Source organism: Meles meles, chromosome 20, assembly GCF_922984935.1.
Source record: "Meles meles chromosome 20, mMelMel3.1 paternal haplotype, whole genome shotgun sequence".
Lineage (NCBI taxonomy): Eukaryota > Metazoa > Chordata > Mammalia > Carnivora > Mustelidae > Meles > Meles meles.
Genome location: NC_060085.1, coordinates 51412223 through 51439547, shown reverse-complemented (window position 1 = coordinate 51439547; position 27325 = coordinate 51412223). Strand labels below are relative to the sequence as shown.

Genomic DNA, 27325 nt, shown 5'->3' with positions numbered 1-27325 from the left:
AAATGGCTGACTCCAAAGCTGGGATAAAGAAAATACCGGATGAGCTGTGAACTCCTGATTGTGCCAGAACGTTAAAACTCCGTGTAAAGAATAATGGTGACACGTCAAAAGGACATAGCCAGATTGAAAGAGCTTTCTTTGGCCAAATTTGGGACAATTTGAACATCCAAATAAATAACAATAGTATTAGGTTATTAGTGATTGAACATCAAAATCAAGAATGATGGTGTTAGCTTAAATGTGATTTCATAAAATAGAAATCTGTATCTCCAAACTGATATAAGTAAGGGAACAAACAATAGAAGAGAGAGCTTTTCCTTGTAGTGAATACTAACTAATAAACATAGAAGGGATGACTCAATTAGAAAAATCAACATTTGGCAGCTCTCCTGGTAATTAATTCAGTCAGGAAACATCAAAGGGTTCTTAGAAACAGTAGGTGGCACGTTGATGAGCAACAGGATATTAACATCGTATCCAATACAAGCATATTTCGTCTTATTACACTTTGCTTTATTGCGTTTCGCAGATATTACGGATTTTTTGTTTTGTTTTTTATTTTGTTTAATTTTATTAATTTGACAGAGAGAGAGAGATCACAGGTAGGCAGAGAGGCAGGCAGAGAGAGAGGAGGAAGCAGGCTCCCTGCGGAGCAGAGAGCCCAATGTGGGGCTTGATCCCAGGACCCTGAGATCATGACCTGAGCTGAAGGCAGAGGCTCAACCCACTGAGCCACCAAGGCACCCCTTGTTTTTTGTTTTTTTGTCTGTTTTTTTAAAAGTGAAGATCCGTGGCAACTCTACTGAGCAAATCCATTTGTGCCATTTTTTCTGACAACGTTTACTCGTGTCTCAGTGTCGCCTTTTGGTAATTTCTGTAACATTTCAATTTTTTTCATTATTATTATGTTTGTTACCATGATCTGTGATCACTGGTTATGACTTGCTGTAATCTCAGATGCTGGTTCTCATTTTTTAGCAATAAAGTATTTTTTAATGAAGGCATGTACACTGTTTTTAGACATAATGCTCTTCCACACTTAATAGACTTAATAGATTATGGTATAGTGTAAACATAATTTTTATATGCGCTGGGAAACCAAAAAACTCGTTTTCCTCACTTTATTGGCAATATTCACTGTGTTGCAGTGATGTGGAACAGAACCCGCAGTATCTCCAAGACTTCCCACAAATTACTCATTTAATACAAAGGGGAACAGAGTAATTTCACAAGGGAAAAAAACCTAGCTTCATCAAGTTGAAGTTGAATCGCAAACATTTCATCAAGTGTTGAAAATTAATATCAAAACCTAACAGCACAAATTCAAATCTTGTATCATCTGCTGGGACACAATGAAAAGTAAACAAGCTCACTTTCATGATATTCCCCCCCAAAATGCATAACCTGAATCTAACTATGAGAGACTAGCAGACAAACCTGATTTGATGGACATTTTCCTCAATAAGTGGCCTCCTTAGAGTTGAGGTCCTAAATGTCAAGGAAAGAATGAGAAACACTTCCACATTACAGAACACCGAAGGGACAAGATATCTAAATGGAATGCGTCATCCCCAACTGGAACTTTTTGTAGTAAAAGATATTATTGGTACAATTGGTGTGTCTGAGGATTCGATGGTAGCGTGTTAATTTCTGATTTTGATGGTGGTTCTGTGGTTATGCAGGAGAATGCTTTTGTTCATGGGAATTATACACTAAAATACTCAGGAGTGATGGGGCATTGTGTCAGCCACCCCCTCACAAGGTTCAAGAAGAAAAGCTCTCTGTTTTTGTCTTGAAACTCTTTTTTGTAAGTTTGAAATTATGAAAATAATAATAAAAAAAAAAAAGCAGGGCTCTTTATTTCAGAGCCTGTCTTTCCATTAAGGAAGAACAGTTTTCTAAGCAGCTCCCCAGTGGAGAAGCCCATTGGCCAGACCTGAATTACAAACTGTTTCTTTTTGGAGCCCAGGGCCACTGGCAACAGTGAGTCCCCCAAGGGCCCTCAGCTCTTTGTCCTTGCATTTAGTTGCGGGGGGGCTATCCTGAGAGTTGGAGAACCAAAGATAGTGAGACTATCCTCTCGAGAAGTTCACAGGAAGAGCCTTTCCCCATGAGTAATGATAGCTCAGTAGCATCAGTCAATGATCACAGAGCACCTGGGGAACTCTTAGAGCACAGAGGAACCTGGAACTTTCCAGAGGGTAGCGTGAGGCCTGGGAAGTCTTCTAGAGAATGGGAGTTAATGGGAATGGCAGCTCCTGTTTTTGCTGAATGGGGGGGGGGGGGGGTAAAATCAGCTCAAAGTAACACTGTAGGCTTTTATTTATTTATATTTAAAGATTTTATTTATTTGACAGAGACGGCTAGAGAGGGAACAAGAGCAAGGAGAGTAGGAGAGGGAGAAGCAGGGAACCCGATGCAGGGCTCAACCCCAGGACCCTGGGATCATGACCTGAGCCAAAGGCAGAGGCTTAACCCACTGAGCCGCCCAGGTACCTCAGCACTGTAGGGGTCGAAAGCATACCACCTTGCAGTTCTGCTATAGAATGCCACTCAGCCGTGGTGGTTCCACAGGTGAGGCAGTAGTGGAGTGGAGTGGGGGGAACTCCAGGGAGAGGCAACAGCCTGAGCAAGGGTGCAGAGCTAGGGAAATCCTGGAACATGTCTAGGGCCTGACAAGCTGTTCACCTGGCTTCTGAGCAGGGAGCAGGAAGCAAGGTGGTTTGGGGCCAGTAAATTAAGAAGCTTGATTGTAAGGTTAAAAAGTTTTGCCTTTCTTCTGGGTGTACAACAGGGAGCCCCTGACTGTTTTAGAAGAGGCCTGTGTGTCTGAGCATTTCAAATGGGCAGGGTGTGGAGGGGGTAAGTTCATGGTAGGGACACTCACTAGGTGACAATTGTCAGTCTGGGTAGAAAATGTTCAAGGTGAACCATGGCCCTGGGGATAGAGGGAAAGCAATGACGGAGAGAAGGGACTGTGCTGAGTGACACCCCTGACAGGAGGGGAGTGTCAGGATTTAGGTGTTCCACGTGGGAGCATGGGTGTCATTAGTAGACATGGGGATGGCAGGAGCATGCTCTGGGTGGTGTCTGGTGGGGTCTGAAGAGGGACATCACTCTTACCCACAGTGGTGTGGACAAAAAAAACCAGGATAAAATCAGTCGAATATCATGCTGGGGTTTCTTTTTGTTGACTTGTAGGAGTATTTGCCTAAGGCCCATTCCCCCATGGACTATAAAATCCAGGGGGTAGGGAATACTGTTCTTTCTGTAAACACTCTATCTACTGTACTCAGCATGGGTAATGGAACTCTATAATGCCCAGTGGTATTTGCAAAGTGAATTAGTGAGTGAATGAATGAGTGAATATTCCATTGGTGCCTCTGGGAAGGGATTGAGAAGTAGGTTATACTTCAGGACAGATATAATTTCAACAGGTGGTGTTGGTCTTCAAGAAACCAGCACAAAACTAGCAAAAGCATGGAAGAGGGCTTGATCGAAGGCAGTTGGTAAATGTCTAGGTGAAATAAGGAGATGGAAATCAAGAGAAACAAAGAGTTCCAAGGCCAGAAAGACAAGCGAAATTTTGGAAAGATCCAGATGTTGGGAAGGTCTTGATTCTTAACTTGAGTCCTGGGGAGCCATGGACGGTGGGGGAGGAAGGGAACACCCACAAAGCTTCTCTGTGGGGAGATGGACATGAGAGGGAAGCAGGTAGCTGGAGACAGGAACTGGAAACAGAAAACCACCAGGCAATTGTAATACCTTTGGTCAAACGTGCAAAGTTGGGGTGTTGTAGGTAAGAGATGACAGAGTGAGATTCGGATGGGGAAATGAAAGAAACTTGGCAACGGATGGGAAGTTGAAGAACAAACACAAGCCACAGGTGACTGGGCTGTGAGCTTAGAAGACTCATGTCTTTTTTTTTGTCTTTGGATCCCTCCGTAGAAAAAAGATAACTTTTCTTAGAAGTCGTGGAAAGGAAACTAATCTGGGAGCTGCATATGCTCAGAGAGGCCATAAAAAGAGAGGAAATCTGGCCCAAAGACCCATTCTGTTTGGCTTATTCAGTGTCCAGTTGGCAACAATTAAAAGCACAGAGATTTCTCATAAACATCCCGTATTTCTACAAGACTGCCCACACTGGTCACCATGTCCCCCGGGGCACCCATTGGCTGAGCTCCAGTGGCTCCATGTGCCTGCTCCCCAAACTCCACCTGATCTTACTCCCAGAGGAGTTCCCTCATTACCTGTGCGGGCAGCTGACCAGCTCCCAGACGATGCTTTCTGGGATAGCAGAAAACGTGACACGTTCCCTCATGGATCTGGGGCTTCCTAGAATGGGGGGACACCGGGATTCGGCCTGGAAGACCTACACCCTCAAAGAAATCTGATGAAACACAGGTGACAAAGAGACACACCAGCCCTTAGGGCGCTTCCTGCCACCACGAGCACTCAGGGTCACAGGGGTCACTAGACACAATGAAATCACGCCGCGGTGTGAGTAACTATACCGGGACATATGTGGACTTCATAAAACTTTTATTGATATGTTTATCATGCCGAAAAAGGTTTTTATTTAAAATTCCAATTCCATCTGAAAAGGAGGCCATAAATGATTGTTGGGGTCCCAGTCTGTTCCGGGAGGAGCCCCCACGTTCGTGAGAAAGCACGCACATTCTACAGCTACGTGATCTGATCACCCAGAACTGCATTCTGGGAAACTCCTAGAGATCCTTTGCAGGATGCCAGCTGTGTCTTTAGTTGGTAGCTGGGAAACAACAACAAAATAACTCCATTCTAAGACTCCTCAGAACATTGTTGGCTTTGAAACTATTGACCTCAAGGATCTACCATCACCCAACCTAGAATATATGTATGCATATCTATATATATTCCCACTGAAAAAAAATCACTGTTTTTGTTCCTTGCTGTTGGCCCATCAGACCCTTAGGATGGCTTCAGCACACCTGGCCTTTCTTCTTGGTGGGATCCTGTGGGTTCTGGCTATGGATGGGCAGCCCTTCAGGAGCGCTTGGACTTGCTGCAAGTCGGGCACAGAAGCTGCCCCTTGGTGACGATGTACGCCCGGCCACTCAGCTGCTGCTCACAGCCCTCACAGACAAAGTGCTTTCGGTGCCAGGCCAGGTCCTCCACACGCTGGTAGTCCTCCGAGAATATGATCTAGGGGAGGGGAACAGAGGAAATGCACGACTCACTTTCAGTGCCTAGTAGAGACAGTGCGTGGAGGACAAGTTGTAGATGGTGGTTCCTCCTCCCCCATTCTCGTCTTGACCTTTAAATGCGTCAGTGGAGGATTCTGACCTAAATCTCAGGCAGTAAGTACAATATTTGGCACAGATCATGATTGCATTTTAGCTTCTTAGATGGGGAAAAAGAAATTCTCTGCCACAGGCAGGTTTTACTTATCTAGCATCCGTAATACTCCTTGGCCCAAATTCAGAGCCCAGCCGTGTTCAGAGATGTGATTACATACCCCAGTGAACACGGCCCAACTAAGGACCAGTGGTCACGCAGGGTCACACTGGGTCACTTGGGCTTGGAATAAAGTAACACTTTGGAATATGTATATATATGCTGAGGAATCCCTGAGGAGAGCCAAACAGTGTACTTCTTAAATACATTTTATGACTTGGGGGTCAAACAGGAATCGGGGAACCAGCTGCATGACACTGGGCAAATTACTTCATCTTTCTGTGCCTCGGTTTCCACATCTGTGGAATGGGGACATAAAAACTACCCATCCCTCAGGGTTTTATGAGTGCTACATGTGTTATTACATAAGAAGTATTTGGCATAGCGACTGTTTTATGACCTCTCCAAGCTGTTCTCTTCTCAAACATAAAATGTAGACAATGATGGCCTCTCCCAAAGGGACCGCTGTGAGATGTAAATGGCACATCACATATAAAGTATGGAGCAAATGACTGACCCACTGTAAGCCCTTAATAATGGATGGAGTGTTTTGACTCTAAGTATACTATTGCCCTCACAAAAATGAGATTGTGGGTGGGTGCCTGGGTGGCTCAGTCAGTTAAGCGTCTGACTTCAGCTCAGGTCATGATCTCAGGGTCCTGGGATGGAGCCCGTGTCATAGGGCTTCATGCTCGGCAGGGAGCCTGCCTCTCCCTCTCTCTCTGCCCCTCCCCCTGCTCATGCTCTCTTTCTCTCTCTCAAATACAATTAAAAAATCTTAAAAAAGCATGAGGCTGTGGGACAGGCCTGCTGACAATCCTCTTCCCTCTTAACCTCTCTCGATCACAGTTATTAGGTAAGACCCTTGTAGGACTTCAACTTCATATGGAGAGCAATACGTGGAAGGTGGGAGGAGAGAGGAGGAGGATACTGGCTCAAAATGAAGAAGACATTTCTAACCCTCATATGTGCCAATGATGAAGGTAGTGAGTTTCCTGTTGTCATAGGCATGCAGACAGTCATTACCATGATCATAATTATCATTGTCATTGTTACTATACCTTAGAGTTCCTCCAGCTTGAACTCATATTGGAGAGTCAAAGCCCTTTCATGGCATCTCTACTGTGTTAAGTTAATGTTTTAGTATTATACCATATCATACTGTATTATATCATAAGACCACTAGTAACTCCTATTTATTAATTACTTGGTCAGGCCCTGTGCCAAGCATTTTCATGCACTATCTCATTTTACCCTCATAGTAACCCCTTGGGATGGGCCTATCTTCCTCCCATTTTATGAGTGGTAAATTGAGGCACAGGAATTACGTAACCACACCACTAATCGTGTAGAGCCAGGTTTGAATGTGGGCGATCTGCTTTCCAGCACATACCTCCTCCCCTGTACCCCCACAGTGTTCTTCCGAGCACTTACTTGCCAGGCGTTGTGCCAGGGATAAGACCTGACGAGAACAATGTGTCCAACCCATCCTGAACAACCGACCCCGTGAGTGTGAACTGATTTCTGCCCCATTTTGCAAATGAGGACACAGAAGCTGAGCTCAGGATGCAAGCTCTGAACCTCAGTCTTTCTATCTGCGGATCATATCCTCGATGAAGCCACATTCACCTTGGCCTCCGGGTCCTCTCCCATAGTCGTGGGAGGACACTCCCCACTCCCTAGCTCCCTGCCCCCTGCCCCTGGGGCCTCTCACCTCATCGCAGCCAGAGCACCGGGGCCGCAGGCTCTCGCAGTAATGGCGGCCACACCAGGGCGCACCGTCCTTCCAGAAGTAGATGAGGTCCACCAGCGGCTCAGAGCACTTGACACACAGAAAGCAGGTGGGGTGCCACTGCTTACTGTACCCTGCCCTGTCTGCGTAGACCACAGGGCTGTCGGCGGGGGCCACTTCCTTGCAGAACTCACAGACCTAGAAGGGGAGGAGGACACCAGGGATACGAGGTGGTCAGGAGAACACTGTGACACGGGTTCAAGTTTCCACTAGTCTCTCTACTTCCTGAGGGCCTTCCAGCAAGTTACTGTACCTCTCTGTTCCTCAGTTTTCTCATCTTCAGCGTGGGATAACGACATTGCCTATCTAGCAGGTTGTTGTGAGGACTAAATACAGTAGTTGTTAAGCTCAGGGAACCTCAAACTTTTTATCCTCCAGGACCCTTTATGTTCTTACAAATTATTAAGACCCCAGAGTGGTTTTGCTCATATGGGTAATAGCTGTTGAGATTTACCATAAGAAAAATTAAAGCTGAATAAAAAATTAAGTAATTATTAATTCATTTAAAAATAATAAACCAACATTAACAGATATACTTGCCATTAAAAATAACTCTGTTTTCCCAAACAAAAAACTTAGTGAGAAGAGAGACACCGCTTTATATTTTTGCAAATCTCTTCACTGACTAGCTCAGTAGAGGACTGTGCTCATAATTGCTGTAGCATTTCATCTTTTGCATTATGTTGTTTTCTTTGCAATACAGGAAGAAAATCTGACCCCTCATTGGTATGAAGTTGGTTAAAGGAAGGGAGGAGTGTTTTAACAGCCTTTCCAGATAACTATGGAGATTCTTCCTTATTATTTATTATTCTTCCTTATTATTAACTAAAGTCCCAACTTTATTTACATGCTTTTAGATTTTACCTAATATTCTTTTTCTATTTCCAGGATATGTTACCTTTAGTCCTCATATTTCCTTTAGGCCCCTCTTGGGTGACTTCTCAGACTTCCCTTGTTTTTTTCTTTTTGTTTTGTTTTGTTTTTTGTTTTTTGAGAGAGAGAGAGAGAGAGAGAGCACGTGCACTTGCGTGAGGGGGTTGGGGGCAGAGGGAGAGGGAGAGAGAGAAGCCTAAGGAGGCTTGGTGAAGATGCGGGACTTGATCTCATAACCCTGAGATCATGACCTGAGCTGAGAGTCAGACAGTCAACGAACTGAGCTACCCAGGTGCCCCAAGACTTCCCTTGTTTTTGATGATGTTGACAGATGGGAGAAGTACTGGTCAGTTGTTTTGTAGAGTGTCACTTTCATGATTACATCAGGAGGAAAACCACAGAGGTTGATTGCCATTCTCATGACATACTATCCAGAGTACATACTTCATCCATCAGATCTTTTAAGTCATTTTGGAGTTACTTCCTACCCCTCAAAACTCTGGTGATGCTGATGCTAATGGTAGCTCTATCATTTCCTTAAGACAGCTCTCCGTCCAGCACTATGCTCAGGACGGGATGCTCCTTACAGAAATGTACCCCTTACAGAAACCCCAGAGAGTTACTTCCTCTTCTAATTTAGCTCCCTTTTAAGAAAATCATTATTTTCCTCCAGACATGGCAAAACTGAGGTTCAGAGAGATTCAGTGGTTGCTCAGTAATGTACAGCTGATAGGAGGCAAAGCTGGGATTTGAACATGGGCCAAGCCTGACCCGGAAGCCAAAGTTCTTTCTACTACGCGGTGTGTAGACGTTGGCAAACTGCAGCCCACTGCCAAACCCAGCTGCTGCCTGGGTTTTTAACAGCCACCAGCTAAGACTAGATTTTACATTCATACTCCAATTCAGTGAAATGTTTTCTCCCAAAAAAGAATTCCATTTTTCTCATTGGTGGACCTGTATTGTGGACTGAATTATGCTCCCCGCCCCCCCTGCAATTCCTATGTTCTCCTAATGTGACTGCATTTGGCAGTAGGGCCTTTTAGCAGGTTATTAAGGTTAAATGAGGTCATAAGGGTGGGGCCCTACTCAGATAGGACTGGTGTCCTTATAAGAAGAAGAGAGACCAATCACCTTCTCTCCCGTTGTGTGTACACACGGAGGAAATGTTGTGTAAAGACACACTGGGAAGGCAGCTGTGTACACGCCAGGAGGAGAGGCTTCGTCAGAAACCTACTGCACTGGCACTTTGATCTTGGACTCGTAGCCTCCAGAACAATGAGAAAATAGATTTCTGTTATTTAAGCCACCCAGTCTATGGCATTCTGTTATGACAGCCCGAGGTGACCAATATAACCTGTATTACAAAAGACCATACTTAATGATATTATTAGGTTTTGAATTTCAGAAATAGAACACTTGGTTGGTGGAAATTTGTTTTCTCTCTTGTTACATAAAGTAACTACATAAGATCATCAGTTTTGGCTCCTGGCCTACAGCACCTGAAATATTTACCACCTGGCCCTCCACAGAAAATGTTTGCAGAGCCTGGCTTTAGATGAGAACTCGATCTGACTAAGCACCAATTAATTACAGGTCAGCCCCAACAGAGATATTGTTTTGCCATGCAAAGATGAGTAGGCACATTTTAAGAGTCTAAACAACTGGCATTCTTAAGTTATAGACTCGAATTACATACTTAATATATATTCTTATATACAAAGAGGAAATAAAAGTTATGATGATGCAAAGTAGGGAAAGAAAACCAAATGACAAGGAATGCCCCATGTACTGACAGGGCTCCCTAAGCACAGCAGTTGTTGAATAAATGGCTAGATAAAAAAAAAAAAGTGTGTGAGTCACCACAGTGAAAACCCTGTTCCCCTGCACATGACTGAGGCCCAGCTCCCATGGAGCTCATCAGAGGGTCTCAACCAAAGACAAGTGATGAATCATTATTCACTTATTTTCACCATCCCGTTGGCACAGCTGGGAGGTGTAAAGTCTTTGGCAAGCATTGTATGAGTACCAAGTGAAATTTCTGGCTGGCTGGCTTTCTGTATTTCACAGGACAAAATTTCCAGACCTATTCCTCCCTAGCAGAAGGGACTTAGTGTCCATCTACCACCCAGCTGGGTATCACTGTGATATAATAGCGGGGCTCCTGATTCCAGGTTTCCTAGATGTTGCTTAATGTGGAAGCAGGGGCTGGGATAAAAATGCACCTGGGTGTGTCTGGGGAACATCGGAAAGCACCCACAACCCACAGAAGGAAACAAAGGGACGGGAAGTCAGAAAGTTTGGGGGCTGTGAGCCCAGGTTATGGTTGCAACTTCTGGAGGTAATGGGGAGCCATTACTGGTTCTTGAGGCTGGGAGCACCGTGTTTGGTTCATACTGTACCGTAGTGGGATCATTCTAGTGGCGGCAGCAGCATGGAGGGGGAAGGAAGAGAGAAAAATCTGTGACCACAGAACTTTGGCCCCGCCACGTCTGAAAGCTCTGTCTCAAGGTCCTCCCTCAGTGAGGAGTATCCCTTCCCTCACTGTTCCCCCAGCATCCCTGGCTCATGGCCTTGTCACTACCAGTAGCCTGCCCTTTTCAGAGCAAACGGTGCCACTGCCCTTTTATGAAAACAAGATGTCTGGGTAATGAGCCTGTCAGCATGTGTCAGAAACCAATTTCCTGCTCTGGCTTCTCAGTTTATTTTCTGTACGCTTTTCCCCATCATCTCAAAGGATAGAAGATCTGACAGTGTCCCAGTTATGTAAGCCTGGTGGCCCCTCAGAGCCAAGGGGCAGGCTGGCAACCAAGAGTTAGAAGGCTTAGCCTGCTTGGCTTCTATGATCCAGGCCCTGCCTTGCTCTGCACAAACTTATTCTCCTACAACCTTGGTACTGAAGTTGACAATTTCTGAATTACAGTGGATGGTTGAGAGGGGAGCTAGCTGTGTGACCTTAGGCAAGTCACCCAACCTCTCTGTGCCTTAGTTTTTTTCACCCATCAGGTGAGGACACTAATACTATTAACACGATATAGTTGTTCTTGGGATTAAATGAGAGAATAGAATTAATGGACTTTATAAGGGCTCAATAACAGCTGGCTAAAATCTCCTGTTGTTTCTACCCCAGCCTTCTTTAGAGAGGAGGGGCTTGTAGCTCAGAGGGGTTAAATCACTTTCCCAAGTTGACAAGGACATGTTGAAGGCAGGACGTGCTTTTGGTTTGAAGGCCTGGGGTTTCTTTCCGTAACACCAGGATCACGCAGATTGAGAGGAGGTTTTTGCTACCATCGATGAGCTTTGTTTTTTCCCAATCTCCAGTTTTTCCGCCTGTGCACGGCCAGAGGACAGAGTTGTATGAATTGCATTGTCAATAGCTACTCCAGACTCCGCTATGGTCAGTCCCTTCTCCCAATCCAACCCCTGTAAGACAGTGGTTCTCAGGCCTGCGTCTGCCCCCGCTCCCCCTAGAGGGCTCGTTGAGACAGACTGTTGGGTCCCATACCCAGAGTGTCTGATTCAGACAGGTCTGGGATGAAGCATAGGAATCTGCAAGCTCCCGGGGGTGCTGGTGTGGCCAGGGGACTCAGTTTGAGAACCACTATCATAGAGTGTCAAAAAAATGACCTTAAACATGAGCTCGGCAAAAATGATATCACCAATTCAGTTCAGTCACAGCAAAAGCTAATTCGGATTCCTGGGATGCTTAAGTTCTAGACAATTTTTAAGAAAGCCCAGTGTGGTCATTCTCAGGCTACTTTCCCTATAAAGGAGATACTGTGGCCAAGTAAAAGTCCCTTGGGACTATGTTAAAAAGCATAGAGAAGAACACTCATCACTAGCATATCAGTTGGTCCTTCTTCATTCCGTCAACCATCTACAATCAGAGCTTGCCCTCGAGAATCTTTCTAACATCTGCCCTGTAGCTTAGTTTGCAGACTATTTCCCCCGGGGGGGAGGAGGTGTGGCATAAATCCTTCACTGGTGGAACAAAGGTGAAGTTTCTCCTTGTGCCACTGAAGTCTGGCTCTGTCCCTGTTCAACTGGTGAGAGATTCTGAATGAAAAAGGTCTAAATGAAAAGGTTTGAAAATTCTGTACTTTGGGGCTTTGTCATGTGTAAAACCTCCTGCTTGGAGACAACTGAGGAACGCTTCAGATGGCACTGCCCCGGAGCTGAGACACGGGAGGGGTGAGGTTCCCTTGGTCATGGTGTGTGAAATGATGTTGGCCAGTTCTTGGACATGCCTCCCACCAATGGGGTGTCTAAGCCCCTTCCTTTGGTTGTGGCCCCTCCTTCATGACTTGCTCTGTTGAACAGAATGTAGTGGGAGGGATGTTACGGATTCCTGAGGTAGGTCATAAAAGACAGCTCAGTCTCTTCCACTGGAATCTTTCTCTCTACACACACCTTGGGAGTGCTGGGCAGGCAGGAAAGGAACCCTGAGACCTCTTTGCCAGGAAAGCCCTGTGGAGAAACCACACAGAGAGAGGGGAAGAGGCCCAGGGAGCCCCTCTTGGCTGCTCCATCCCAGCTATTTGTGTCCTCCTAGCATTGAAGCCACAGACCTGTGAGACAACAAGCTTCACAAGCCTCTGGCTCCCAGCCTGCCAGCTGCTCCAAACGATGCCACACGGGCAGAGATAAAATAGCCCCACCGAACCCTGCCCAAATTGCCGATTTGTGAGCAGGACACATGTTATCTTTTTAAGTCTCTATACCTTGGGGTGTTTTGATATGCAACAGTAGGTGACAAGAACATCCGATGTGGGCACACAGAATTATTAAGTCTTCTGAAACGGGAGTCACCGAGACACCAAGTGTTTAAGGCAACAGTAGATCAGGGAGAGTGGCCAAGGGTTACGTGGCCAAAGAACTATCTCTCAGGACAGAGCTGTGTTGGCCTTCAGAGAATGATCAACAGATACGGAGAACCCTCCGAACCAGCAATAATCTCTCTCGAGGTTGCCAGAAGTTCTGTCCCAATCATTCTGTTCCTCTCTGGAAGGCTCTTTTCCAAAGGCCTACTCAGTCTAAACCCAGAGTGCCTTGTGAAAATCTTACTATTACAATATAGTAAATATTAACACAAGGGCCTTGAATTCAGGCGCTGGGTTCTTTCCAACACAAATACTCAACAATTTATTTATAAACAGCATCTCCCCATTTCCTCTTATGGTGATTATTCACCATCTTTGCTTTGGAGCCTCGTGTATCCCAGAGTTGGGTTTTTTTTTTTTTTTCCTTAGTTTCTTTCCTTTTTTGGCCCAGTGTCATTTCTGGCATCTTGAAACTCTTGTGTTCTGTTCCCCCACAGTCGTCTTCCTGAGACTCCTCACAGTACAGACTGGGCAGGCTGGATGCCGTGGTTGGGCTGAGGGCTTTGGAATGAGATCCGTGTCATTGCTTCATCACGGGTGAGCACTTAAATAAGTCACCCACCTCTCTGAGCCTCAGTTTCCTCATTAGTAACATATGGCAGGCCCTAGCTCACGGGAGAGGCTTTACATATGGTGGTCACCATTGTTGGCCAGCCATTTCAGCTCACGCTTCTCCTTGGGGCAGATAATTGAATATGGAGCTCTCTGCCGAGCAAGGTAGCATGTTAGGCATTTCTAACTGACTCTCCTTCACTGTTTTTTTCTGATAAAGGGGGATGTGGAGCCAGGGAGATTTCATAAATGCTACCCTCTGAAGAGAGGCCGTCAGCCTGGGGTGTTCTCAAATCCAGCTTTGACAAGTATATAGGCAAGGACTGGCTTCCCACCAAAGGAAAAAGCCTTACATGGGGTCGTCTCTGTGCAGTGGCCATGTGTGGTTCCAGTAGCTGCATGGGAGCTGGGGAAATAGAAGCTTCCACTTGCTGGAATCCTGGTGGGGTTTGGAGTAAGGCAGGCCTTTGTTCTAGTTCTGGCTTAACTACTCACAAGCTAGATGACTAGAAAAAGGGGAAAATTATATTTTGTAGGAGAATTCTTAGAATTCATTAAAACAAACAAACAAACAAACAACTATGTGAAGCCTTTGGCGTGGTCCTGGGCACAATCTAGATAGTTAAGGGATGGCAGCCGACATCACCAGCATCATCATCCTATTAACCTATAACAGCAAAATGAAATTGGATAAAACCAAAGTAATTCATAAAAAGCTAGTAACCATCTTTGACAGTGGTTCTAGTTCTGGGGTTAGCAAAATACATCTGTGGGCCAAATCCAGCCCACCACTTGTTTTTGCAAATAAAGTTTTATTGGTACATGACTATAGTCCTCTGTTTAGATCCTGTCAATGGCTGTGTTAGAGCTACAAGGCCAGAGTAAGTAGTTGTGACAGAGACCGTATGGCTTGCAAAGCCCAAAATATTCACCATCTGCCTTTTACAGGAAAAATTTGCCAGCTCCTGTTTTAGTCAATGGAATATCATGCAGCCCAGTCCAGGAAAAAAAAAAAAAAAACATGCTTGTGAAGCCCATGTGGCAACATGGAAAAGTATTTTCTGTGGGAAAAAAAAAAAAAAATCCCTTTAATGTCATTAAAATATCTCCATTGTAAAGGAGGAGGGAGGCAGATCTGGAGAAGCTTGGTAACCATGGTGATTTTCTGGGCCTTTTGGCCTGGGTCCTCCAGCTCAGACAGGGCTCAGGATGTGGGGGTGGGGTGCTGGTTTCAAATTCCCGGAGAGGGGCTGGCAGGAAAGCCAGCCTGCCTAGCCCACAAGCCAAACATCTGCTGCACAAAGTTTTGGAAGTCCCTTGCCCACAAGTATGTCCCTTGTTGGGGCTGGAGTCAGGCTGAGCTGCCAGCTGCTGTCAGTTTCCATCAGAGAGGCAGAGCTCGGTGGGAGGGGTGCTGCGGGGAAGGGGCTGGGTTGGGGGGCACCCGGCAGGGATGATAAAATACTGAAGGGTGGAGATTACATCGACTGCTATGTTCTGGCTTTCTTTCTCCTTTCTTCAGTTACAAGTTTGGGGTGTAGGGAGAGGCGGAAATTCCACGCCCAGGAAATCCGTATATTTCATTTCTGAGAAAATACCAAGTAAGCATTCTCAAGGCGGGGAAACGGTTTGGTGGGGCTGTTAACAATCAGAGCATTGAGGTTGTTGCCCTGCGGCCCAGGCACTCATCGGTTCCATCCAGGTGGGAGAAGTGGGGAGCAGAGGGCCTGGGAAGTGGATACAGAGCTTTGCCATTCTGGAGTCAATGTTCCGAGTTGCTGGAGTTGCTAGTTCCCTGGTCATGGAGCCCTCTGAAGCCCTCCAAACCCAGGAGAACTCATGGTGGGAGGGACTGGCGTGCGGTGGGCAAGTCCTTCCATTGTTCTTGGCATGCAGAAAAGAGGCCCCCAGATTCTTTACTGGACTGGGCTGTGGGTGACTCCCAACACTGCCAGTCACCCAGCAAACCCAAGTACACACGCCTTTGGTGGTGGTGTCCCCACCTACCCAGGCCCCACCCCAGGGCTACTCAGACTTGTCAGGACTGGTAATGCACGAGGGCGTGGGATAGAGTCCCAGCCTCACCAGTTATCAGCAAGCCTCTTAACCTCTCACTGTGTCAGGTTCCACATCTGTGAAATGGGCGTACCAATCCCAACCTCCTGCTAGTTGTTAGGATGGTTCCAGAAGACATGAATGAGCCTGCTGGGCAGTAACGGACACTCTTCCACCTGTCCCCCTTCCTTGCAGGACATACATGTGGGGCAAGTAGAGGAAAGAGGGAGGTGAAATACTTTGGGGTTTTAATTGGCCTCACTGATTCAAAGAGCACACTTCGGGAGTGACAGCGACCGAGGGAGCCCCTGGGATTTTCTGCTGCCGTGTCTCCTCATGAACAGATGTCAGATACCTCTGACAGCATTTCTCAGGTGTCCTGCCTCTCCTGACCTCAGTGTAATAACGATGCTTTCAGAGGGCTGCTCTGAGGTACCCAAGGGTAGCCACAGCTCTTGGGTTCACTCTTCAGATGTGCCTCAGCTGATGTGAGGTTGCCCTATCCTGTCGCGGAGTGGGGGCCGGGGGGCGGGGGGCTTGTGTGCAGGCCTGGAGCTGGAAAGATGGGATGTCCATCTGTGAACCGTACTCAAATCTGAGTAACCCCGCAGGCCTGGACACATGAGGGAGTTGTGCTCAGAAGGTGCTCTTCCCACAAGCGGGCTGGCCCACCCACTCTTCTAGGGCCTCACCCCAACTCAGCCCATGGGGGCATTTCCACATGGGTGATTTGAAAAAGGCTTCTGTCAATAGTGTTCCTCCGGTCTGGTTAACACTTTCCTCTGAGCACATTTTGGTGGAGGGGCTTGGTGAGGAGGACTCCACGGTCTGACTCAGCTGGCATCTGCTCCCCCCCTCCCCAGGCTCTCTGAGGAAGAACATCATGGTTGACAGGCTGATGGTAGCTTGAGGGAGCCAGGCGAGCTCACTGGAGAAGTGCCCTGCGGTGTGGGCTGACTGCAGCACGGAGGGAAGGGAGCCTGTGGCCTCAGGCCGCTGAGTAGTGCGGTTGCATGGGGCTATATGGCAATGTCTAAAGCCATTCTGTGTTTCCAGAACTCCCCGCAGACCATTCAAGGAATGGGAGAGTGCTGTGCCGTGTCCTCAAAGCTGGACTGCCTAAGCCAGCAGGCCCAAAACATCTAGAAAATGCCAGTGTGGTCATCTCTTCAATCCTCACCATAGGCCTCTTTGGTGATATCATTTTTCCTGAGCTTATATGTAAAATTATTTTTATACTCCTTAGCAGTGGGTCTCAAAGAGTGGCCCCCAGACTAGCATCAGCATCAACCTGGGTGCTCAGTAGAAAAGCTGAGACTCTGGCCTACCTGCCCCTATTCAGCAGGGAGCTCTGGGGTAGGGCCCAGACCTCTGAGTTTTAACCAGCCTTCCCTGTAATTTTACTTTGAGAACCACTGCCATAGCCTACCAGAGGCTTTCAGAAGTCCCACCACAAAGAAACGCATATAGTGTTGGTCACCCTACTGTCTCCTAAATTCACATGGCCGTGTAGCCCATTTACGACCTAATATCCATTAGCTTTCCAAGGAACACTCTTCGGGCAACAGGAAAGATGGGCCTGGGGTCTGACAGAAGTTGGTTCAAATCCCACAGATTTTCTTCAAGTCCTTGGGTGGCTGGGAGTTTTAAATCAGATACTCTAGTGCTTAGCACTACCCTTGGTTCAGGGAAAGCATGCCACATCGTCGCTGCTAACGATAGTAATAATGATCATTCTTTGGATAAGAAACCATACTATGTCACCAATACAGTTCTAGGAAAATAGGTTTCGTGTGCCTTCCTTTTGCCTTCATCCCCCCCTGCCCCCACAAATCGCCATGTGGATTTGGGCTGTCAGTCTGAGTTCTACAATTTCCTCATCAGGGGAGTAAAAATCAGGATTCCTGCCTGATGCTTGGCTCTGGTAAACTGTCTCCACTGCTCATTTCTGGGAGACAGAAGGCCCAGCACATGGATGGCCGGCACCCATGTCCACTTGACTTGGATACTCACTGGGGTAAGGCAGAGCAGTCCGGGGAGCACACATCCACAACCAAGTCTGGGGCTGCTGCGGACACACTCTCTATGGTCTATGTCTATCTAGCTACCTTTGTAGGATTTGTTCCTGGGATTCAAGGAGATAAACAGGGACTTATAAATAAGAGCTCCCAGCCTCCTTTCTTCCTAGAAGACATCCTAAGTAGGGTTTTATAACTCTGCATCATGTAGTAGGAAAAGTATAGGATCCAGGTCCTACTCCTTAGAAAGTATAGGACCTTGGAAAAGTTACCTACCCTCTCTGAATCTCTGATTCCATACCTGTAAAATGGGGTCGGTGAAATTCACCCCACTAGGCAACTGTATGAATTAAACAAAGACCCTGACAGCGTGGGCAGGGGATCTGGCCCAGAGCAGGTGCTTAATAAACGGGAACTTGAATCCCCGGGCAACATGGCCATCTAGATCGTCCCATCATTCGAGGCTCTGTTTAGCTAGAACGCTCACTTATTCATCCATTTGTTCATTCATTCATGGTTCACATATTTATTGAGCACCTACTCTCTATATTGATGGCATCTGCTGAAGATACAGAGATGAAAAAGACAAGCCAGCAGCACCTAGAGGGAACATAAATACATGCAATACAGACCTGAATCCACTAATTACATAACTAGTTATCTAAACAAGACTGGGGTTAGGGTAAGGAAGGAGAAGGCGGTCTTCCCCAGGCAGCCCAGCCCCAATAATATGGACTTCCTTCAAATTCCCTGTTCATTGTCTGATCTTGTTGTTTATATACTTCCAGACTGTCACAACTACTTCCTAAAGTTGAAGGTAGGCAGAGACCCGGGATCTCAGGCCACCTTTGCCCCACTTCCATGCTGTGCAAATATGTGGGGCTGAGTCAGGGGTAAAATATGTTCTCAGATCAGCATATCTCTCCTGGGAATGGCAATTGGGAAATGTCACAATGACTTAAAGAGATCACCTTCCAAGTTGGAATGAGGCAGTATTTACGCTTTAAGGACAGATGACTATTTGGATAGAGGGCTGGATGGAGAGGGGAATAGTTTATGAAACATGGTAACTGGATCTAAATTTTTTTTTTTTAAGTTGCTGGGACATGTATCCTTCCTCAGCCACAGGTTTTTTTTGACACCCTTTCCAAGTTTTTGGTGGGGAAAATAGGTTTTTTCTTTTAAGTTCTCAGATTAGGGGCACCTGGGTGACTCAGTCGGTTAAGCATCTGAGATCGTGATCTCAGGACCCCGGGGTTGAGTCCCACATCGGGCTCCCTGCTCCGTGGAGAGTCTGCTTCTGTCTCTCCCTCTGCCCTGCCCTCCTGATTGTGCTCCTCTCTCAAATAAATAAATAAATAAAATCTTCCACAAAAAGAAAAAAGTTCTCAGATTAACAGGGTGAAGCCACAGTTCACTGGATGGCAATCCCAAATGAATGTGCCAACACGTGGGGGTTGGACAGGCAGGATGCAGGTTTTGGACGACAAGTCTGAGTCACTGCAGGGAAGAAGGAGCCTGGCCCTCTCTGAGTGTAGAAACAGCATCATCGGGCCTGCCATTTCCCTGGGATGTCTGGCTCACACAGGTGACTGCCAGCTGTTACCAGCAGGACAGGTAATTGGCTTGAGGGCTCCCTGTATTGGGACATTGATCTGCAAACCCCAAACAGAGGAGATGACGCCAGTTGGCTGATGGGGGCAAAGGACAAAAGGTAGAAGGGGGTCAGAGACCAGGAAAGAGCAGACATCAGTCCTCGGTGGCACCTGCCTCAAGCTAGTCCTTTCACCTCCTGTGGGACAGATCAGACAAACCAATCCATGAGGCTTTCACCTCCCAGACACTCTGGCTTCTTCATTTTTTCTCAAACAGCCCCCAGGAGCTCACTCCCTTACAGTGTATCTTCCACACACTCCTTAAGGCTACTTTCCAAAGCACAGCTCAGATCCTGTGACGCTTCCCACCGACAGCCTGCCCCATGGCCCTCAGAGGGATATCAGACATCCCTGCTATTCTCCAGCGGGAGGACAGTGTCCTCTGCCTGTTTGATTTCCTGAGGCTTGGGGGACAGGACAGGCTAGTCAATACATGAGTGACAAATGGATGGCTTGCTGCTTCGGGAAGCATGCCCCTGCTGACCGTGCCAGCTTCGTGTCTCCACACCCCCAGCGCACCATGCTTTCAGACACACGGGACTTAGTTCAGCCCTCTGGCTCCGCCACGCTCTCTGGGACTCAGGCCTTTTGTGCACGCTCACCTCTTGAAGGCGGCACAGGCCTTCCCTGCCAGACCTGAAGACTTGGATGCATCCTGGTTATTCCTCCCAAGCCAGGCAGTGCCTCAGCTCCTCCTCCAAGCTGACCCTCACCCCAACTAAGGTTAGATGCCCTTTCTGTGACAGTTTGGTTGTCTGCGACCTTCCCTGGACGCTGAGCCTCCCAAGCTCGGTGATCGTGTCGTTTTCCCCAGGACAGTGCCTGGCTGAGTAAATGAGCACCCCATAAGCTGCCGGCGGGATGAACACATGAATGACGGCATGAACGAGGGGAAAAGCCTGGAGCTGGGGCCACGACTGCGCAAGCCCTGGGGACTGGTAGTTTCAGCCACACCGGGAGGCAGGGGAGAGACTTACGTATTCTTTGGACGGGTCACCGATGCTGCCGTTGGTGGTTGGGGCGGTGGTCTCCGCGCCCTCTGGCTTTTCCTGCTGCTTCCCCTCCTCCTTGGGCAAGCCCCCTTGCCCAGGGAGGGCCACCTCTCCCACGCCCAGTGCCTCGCTCTTGTATTGCTTGACAAACTCCTCCATCACTTTCGCCTCGTTCTCCAGAAGTCCACGGCAGCGAGAGGGGTCCTGGTCGTAGATGGGGAGCTGGTGCATGAGTTGGCGGCGGCGGTAGTAGGCGCCCTCGGTGCCCGTCACCGGCTGCTTCTCCTTCGGGATGAGCTCCATGTACTGCAGGCCCTAGTGGGGAGGAGATAAAGCAACTGTGATTGGCAGGCACCCATGCAGAGATCTGGAACTGGCGAAGTTTCCAGCTTCTTTGGGTTTTCTGCAGAACCGGAGGGCGGTCCAGGCAGAAATGCTGGGAATCTGGCAACACCCAAGAGGGGCCTGCATAAGTTCCACTCTGCCTGCATTGTCACACATTCACATTCTGGGTGAGAATGGTGGACCTGAAGTCAGTATTCATTTTAGATTTTTTTGGCGTGGCGATACAGGTTTGGTTTCCTTCAACACTGAACATTTTTACTTCATTTACCTCATGGCAATGCTCCTAATTAAAAAAAAAAAAGTTGATCTAGTTTAAAATTGCTTTTCTTAGAAAAGTATAATTAAATCATTAGAGGCATAAGGTATTTCATGGTTTGTTAATTTAAAAACAGGCAACGGCACCCTCTAATAGAATGAACTGACAAGGTCTCCAGATGGTAATATTTCCACATCACTATGATGGGTAACCGTCTGAATATGAATATGTTCATAGATAACTGTCCAATTTGGCTTTTTTTTTTAAATGAACAGTAATTTTGTACTTGGGTGGGTGCCAGGGATGGGAAGATATGGGGGAGATAAATATCAAGGCCAGACAGCATGAGAAAGTGTGAAAGGCAAACTGTTTATCCTTGACAACTGTTCTGGGCTTCTGGGCTTGCCCCTGACACACCCCCCAGGTTGCCTGATTCCCGCTGCCCAGGTGGCCATTGCCATATTTACCCTCTTGGAAGCTGCCTGCCCCATATCACATCACTTGGGGGTGGACTCCTTTTGGAACTGAATTGTGTTAATCAACATGGAAAATCATACAGCAGTTCCTAACGACAACCCACGCTGTGGCCCAGTGTAGGGAGTAGGGATGAGGAAGCTGAGGGAGGGGCGTACTAGTCCAGAGCCTGGTTTGCTGAGTTTCATAATCAATGAATTTCAGATGACAGCAGTTTTGGAAAAGGGAGAGGCAGGTGAGCCATGTTCCTGTGGGACTCACGATGTGAGCGGCTGTGGATGCCCCCTAGGGGGCTCCGTCCTAGATCCTGGAACATCTGGCTGAGCCTTCTTCTGGCTCTGTGGGCTCAAGGCACACCCTGATACCATCCCTTCATTTGCATAGTCCCCAGCACTTTCCCAGGTACTTTGCTGGATGTAGGATCTGGCCTGGGTGGGGGACAAAGTCTACCAAAGGCTCTAGCTCCTGGCCTGCTGTTGTTCTCCGTGTAAGACTAAGCAAGCACTCAGCTTCCTGGGCCTCAGTTTCATCATCTGCAAAGTTTGGGGTACACTGCATGATCTTCAGGGTCCTGACCCCCATGAGAAGTCTGTGGTGACCTCACTCCGTCCTTACCTCTACTAGGAGAAAGGATTGGTAGCACCGACCTGAGTCTACAAGTCAGGAAAGTGGCTCAAGGAGCCCATGGATTCTGGTTGGCTCAAGAGGTAATACCCTGAACCCCCACACATGGAAGAACAAGAAGCATCGGGGCCACCCAGCTGACTGCGTGTCTGGGAAGGGCTGACTCCTGGCTCTGGGGAAGATAGGGGGTATGCAGTTTTTCTCGGGGTCAGTATGAAATTGCAGGGGTTTCCAGCATGAACATGCCAGGCAGGTGGGTGTGAAGAATCTAATCTCACACTTTGGGGTGCACACGAATCCCTGGATGACCTTATGACTCTGACTCAGGAGTCTGTGAGTGGCTGAGAAGTGAGCACTTTTTCAGGTCCTCCTGGGTGAGTGTGAAACAGGTCCTCTGAGGATTGGGGGCCTCTCTGGGGACAGTGGGTGACGGGATAGGATGTGATCATCAGAGGACAGGGGGAGCAGCAGATAGCAGGTTACAGGCTGGGGCAGGGCACAGGGCCCTGGGAGACAGGTTAGGGACCGCCGTGGGGGGGGCAGGTACCTATCCCAGTCCTTCTGATCTTGCCTGGGGGCCAGGATCTATGGCAGGATTTTGGAGATGTAGAAACAGGAGCATTGCTCACTGTGCCAGAATGGGCACCCAGACTCGGCCAACATCTTCATTCCAAGTGTTGAAGCAGTTTCAGTGCATGTCTGACGGAGCTTCTCCCACGAAGGCTGCCGACCCCCAGGTTGAGTGGCTAAAGGCATGGTGGGAGTAGCTACCTACTCCTGCCTCCTGTGATCTGGGCACCCTTCCAGGTGCCTGACCCATGCTTACCCATTTAGTTCTCACAGAACCCCTAGGAGGAAGGAACTAATACTACCCCTTGAAACCCTGAGGCCCAGAGAAGGGACCTCCCGACATTCCCACAGCTCCTCTGCGGTAGAGACAGCTTGGCACTCAGCAGCCTTGGTCTCCACCAGCGTCTACAACTTCTCTACAAGAAGAATAATCTGCCAAGAGAAAACCATTTCCCCCAATCTCTAGGGGAGTTTCCTTTGGTCTTCATTGAGGGTGTGGAGGCTGTGTAAGCCCCTCCTAGGGCCATGATCCCCTGTCTCTGGATAGGCTGTGACTCCTTCACAGCAGGTGTCCCTCCCTGCTTAGCCTTACAAGAAGCACGTAGAAATCCTGCAGAGGGGGCCTTCTGCAGGTGCAGGCCACCTGCCTGTCCATCCCCACGTTCTGTGTCCTTTCCTGGCTCTGTCCTGGCTACAGGTGTTTGTGGCCTGCAGAGCTAGAGGATTCCTGGCCAGGACCCTGGAGACCGGGAGTGTTCCTTCCCCAGGAATCCAGGGCTCCCGTCACAGCTCGAAGCCCCAGCTGGGCACCGCAGCATCTGGCTGCCAGCGCCGTGTGTTCCGTGATGGCTGGCCTTGCCTGGCTGGTCCGAGCAGCCGATCACACACCTGCGGTGGACTCTGCTCGCAGACCCTGGGGAGGGTATTAGAGTCCGCCGCTACACGCCATTCAGACAATCACATCGTTTGGCATGGGCTTGGGGAGGAGAGGATGGGGACAGACGACTGGGTCAGAGTCAGCTGCCTGTGCCGCTCAGAGGTTGTAAGAGAATCTGTCTGGAATCTCTCCAGGAAGCTGATTAAGGTCATGTTCCCAAAACCTTTAGCAAGAGGCCTTTCTCGGAGCAGCTGGAAAGGTTGGTTTAGGTTTCAAGTTTTTCACGAGGGCCTTTCTGAGTCATTTGGTGCTTTGCTGTCTCGCTGGGACATCTGGGGAGAAGAGGTTCCCAGAACTGGGCTTTGTCAGGAGAGGAATCAAAGGGCAGAGAGAAAAGTGGGAAAGAAAGGTGCTTTATTCCCAGGGTTGGGCAGTGAAGGCACATGGGCTGTGGACTTGGAAGACTCAATCCTGCCTGTTCTTTCTGCTTCTCCAGCTGTCAGGCAGGGACAGTCAATGGGCTTCATGGTACATTTCAATCCTAGTCAGTAGTAGCTACTGGGAGTGCTGTGTCGAGGAGGATTCTGAGGTCCAATGAGGGCTCGGTGGGAGACAGTGCCCTGACCGACCAGCAACATTTGCCGTTATGGGAGTAGAGGAGGAAGTATGACTGCCACACCTGCAGAACCTCCTCAAAAGCCTCTGTTTGCTCTCCTGTAAAATGGGGTTATTATACACATAGGGAGTGGTGAGGTATTGATGATATATCTGTATGTCTATATCCATATCTGTATCCATCTATCTAGCATGCTCAATGGATGCTGGTTCCCTTCATTTCTTCCTCCTTGCCTCCCCCCAAATCCTAGCTAGCCTTCAAAGATTTGCTCAAGTCTCTCCCCATTCTAAGAAGCCTTCTCTTAAAAGTGCTAGTCCAAAATACCTGCTTCTTTCTGCCTCTCCTACCTGTCTTGTTCTCCTGGCCTGGCTTGGTAGGGAAGAGCCTAAGCTTTGGAATCAGGAAGGTCCAAGTCCAAGGCCTGGTTCTGCCATTTAAGCCGGCTACGGGACAGCTGGCTAGTTGTGTCACTTCTCCAAGCCTCGGCTTCCCCCTCTGTGGATAAGTGTAGTCACAGTACGGCCCTAACAGTGTTGGAAAATTAGGTGAGACCGTGCATGTACAGCTCTTAGCGTAGTGCCTGGCACACGTAAGTACTCAGTAAATATTAGCCATTAGGGTCATTGTGACTAGTCTTTAAAAGCTTAAGAGTTTCTCCATTTTTTTATTCTGGTTGGGAGGAATGACAGCAAGATTTAGTCCCATTTCCAAAATACAATCAGAACCAATCACTTGGTAATTAAAAGAAAAAAACAAAAAGCATCCGGAGGGTGAATGGGAAGGGAAAACTGTCCAATCTCAGAAGGGCAACTTGCTCAGGCAGGCCAGATGCGGGGCAGACAGAGGGCCCTTTATACCATGTGGTTTTATGAGCCAGCATTAATCACAGCCTGACGATGCCTTCCTCTGATTAGTCTGGGGCCGAAGCGTTCGGGGTTTTCACCAGCCAGTTCCTGACGCCCACAGCCAGCTCTTTTACGAGCTGCTTGCTTTAGTTTCCACTGACATCTTGGAGGCCTGCTTGATGGCTTACCCAGGCCTGGGTGCTGGAGGCAGACCCACGATCCGAGCCACCCGGCATGTCCCAGCACTGCTGTTGTTGGACGCCATCCTCCGTGGCCCGGATGTGCCCCTGCCCAGCCCCTCCAACCGGCGAAGGCCAGTTACTCATGCTGTGTTTCCTTACACGTAAAGTAATTCCTACTTCATAGGGGGGCTGAGCTCACAAATGCTGACATACTCTTTTAAAATACATCTTCAGGGGCGCCTGGGTGGCTCAGTGGGTTAAGCCGCTGCCTTCAGCTCAGGTCATGATCCCAGGGTGCTGGGATCGAGTCCCGCATCGGGCTCTCTGCTCAGCAGGGAGCCTGCTTCCTCCTCTCTCTCTGCCTGCCTCTCTGCCTACTTGCGATCTCTCTCTGTCAAATAAATAAAATCTTTAAAAAAAAAAAAATACATCTTCAGGGCGCCTGGGTGGCTCAGTGGATTAAGCCGCTGCCTTCGGCTCAGGTCATGATCTCAGGGTCCTGGGATGGAGCCCTGCATCGGGCTCTCTGCTCAGCAGGGAGCCTGCCTCCCCTACCCTCTCTGCCTGCCTCTCTGCCTACTTGTGATCTCTCTCTGTCAAATAAATAAATAAAATCTTAAAAAAAAATACATCTTCAGAAAGTAGAGCCTTCAGAAAAGCATCTTGCCAGTCTTCAATTGATCTAGAAGGGGTTCTTCCCTCCTTTCCCCCACTTAAACTGCTCAGACTCACTATGGTGAAGGATCAGGTTTTTCTGTTTGATTTTTCCACCTATTGCAGAATGATTTGTGGCCACACCACATGAGATGAGGACATAGCTCATGCCGCATGAGATTTCCACGTGAGTCTGACCACAGTGGAATTCTGTGCAGTGAGAGGAGGTCTCTGATCACATGCTTGGATGTCAACTGCTACTAAATTTCTCCAACATTTCTTCTTAATTTCTGTTCCTCTCACTGTGGGCCACTCACAGGATTTTGTGGCAGTTTCGGTCCATGGAGTGCATGTGGCCAGGAGGGTGACAAAGCACACATACTCATCAGACCTACTATGTGTCCTACATGGTGCATGGTGCTGGATAGCCTGGTACACGGGACGGACATGGTGTCTGCCCTTGGGGGCCTTGCTTCACTCCAGTGAGAGAGATGGTAACAAAGCAAAGACGCACATTAGACAACTACCGCTTATAATCAAAGCTTCTAAAGAAACATTGGAGAACTGGAAGGAACAAAATGTAGCTGGAGGGTAAGTGGCATCTGCTGTAGATTGGGTGGTTAGGGAAGGCCTGTCTGGGACATGACTGTCAGGAAGATCCAGCCATGCAAAGAGCAGGGAAAGGACATTTCAAGTAGAGGGAACAGCAAGTGCAAAGTCCCTGAGGAAGGCAAAAGCCTAGAAAGATCCAGAGCAGGAAAGAGGAAGGTCAAGGCATTGTAAGGTAATGAGTGGGGGGTCATAGCAGGAGCTGTAGGAGGAGCCTGTGGGGTATGACCATGTAGGACTCTGAAGCCTCTCCTTTCTTCCCCAGAAGAGATTGAATTAAAATGCATCTCTAAAACTATAGGACATTTTTAACCCGTGGAAATCACTGAGGCCCCTGCTATTCCAGGTGTGGTCTGGGGCCGGTAGGATAGGCGTCACCTGGGAGTGTGTGAGGAGCGCAGTCTCGGCACCAGCCCCAAGCTTACAAGATGTGTTTCTGCAAGATGTCCAGGTGAGGGGCGCCTGGGTGGCTCAGTGGGTTAAAGCCTCTGCCTTCGGCTCAGGTCATGATCCCAGAGTCCTGGGATCGAGCCCCACGTCCGGCTCTCTGCTCCGCATGGAGCCTGCTTCCTCCTCTCTCTCTCTGCCTCTCTGCCTACTTGTGATCTCTCTCTGTCAAATAAATAAATAAAATCTTAAAAAAAAAATTAAAAAAAAAAAGATGTCCAGGTGAGGTATATGCCTGCTGAAATTTAAGGGGCACTGCTCTGGTCTGCGGGCCCCTGAATGTGGCTGTATCTGGGATTACCTGGGGAGTTAAATGACCATGTCTGGTGATTCTGTGCCAGTGATCTAGAGCTTCTGATTTAATGGTCTTCACTGAGGCCTGTGCATGGGGACTTATTAGGGGTCTTTGTAATGGGCAGCCAGGGTGTGACCTTGTCCTTCTCTGAGTGCCTCTGCCCCAGGGTTGTGTAAAGCTAGCTTGGTTCTCCCTTCCAAGTCCAAGAGGCCTCTGCTGTTGGAAAGGGTAGAGGACTGTTTCTGTGCTCCCCTACAGGCCTGCAATAGATACATCCCAGG

General features: G+C 48.2%; 1 protein-coding gene across 2 annotated transcripts in view; it reads right to left on the bottom strand.

Annotated features, from left to right (window-relative positions):
* Positions 1-4525: 4525 nt before the first annotated feature.
* LMCD1 (LIM and cysteine rich domains 1) overlaps positions 4526-27325 on the bottom strand; it is a 59415-nt gene continuing 36615 nt past the window's right edge. For both annotated transcript variants that reach the window (XM_045992363.1, XM_045992364.1), the window contains 3 exons: positions 20236-20565; positions 7151-7366; positions 4526-5184 (listed from right to left, as the gene is read on the bottom strand). In XM_045992363.1, coding sequence (XP_045848319.1) covers positions 5026-5184; positions 7151-7366; positions 20236-20565 — 705 coding nt within the window. In that variant the 3' untranslated portion in view covers positions 4526-5025. The remainder of the gene's footprint in view (positions 5185-7150; positions 7367-20235; positions 20566-27325) is intronic.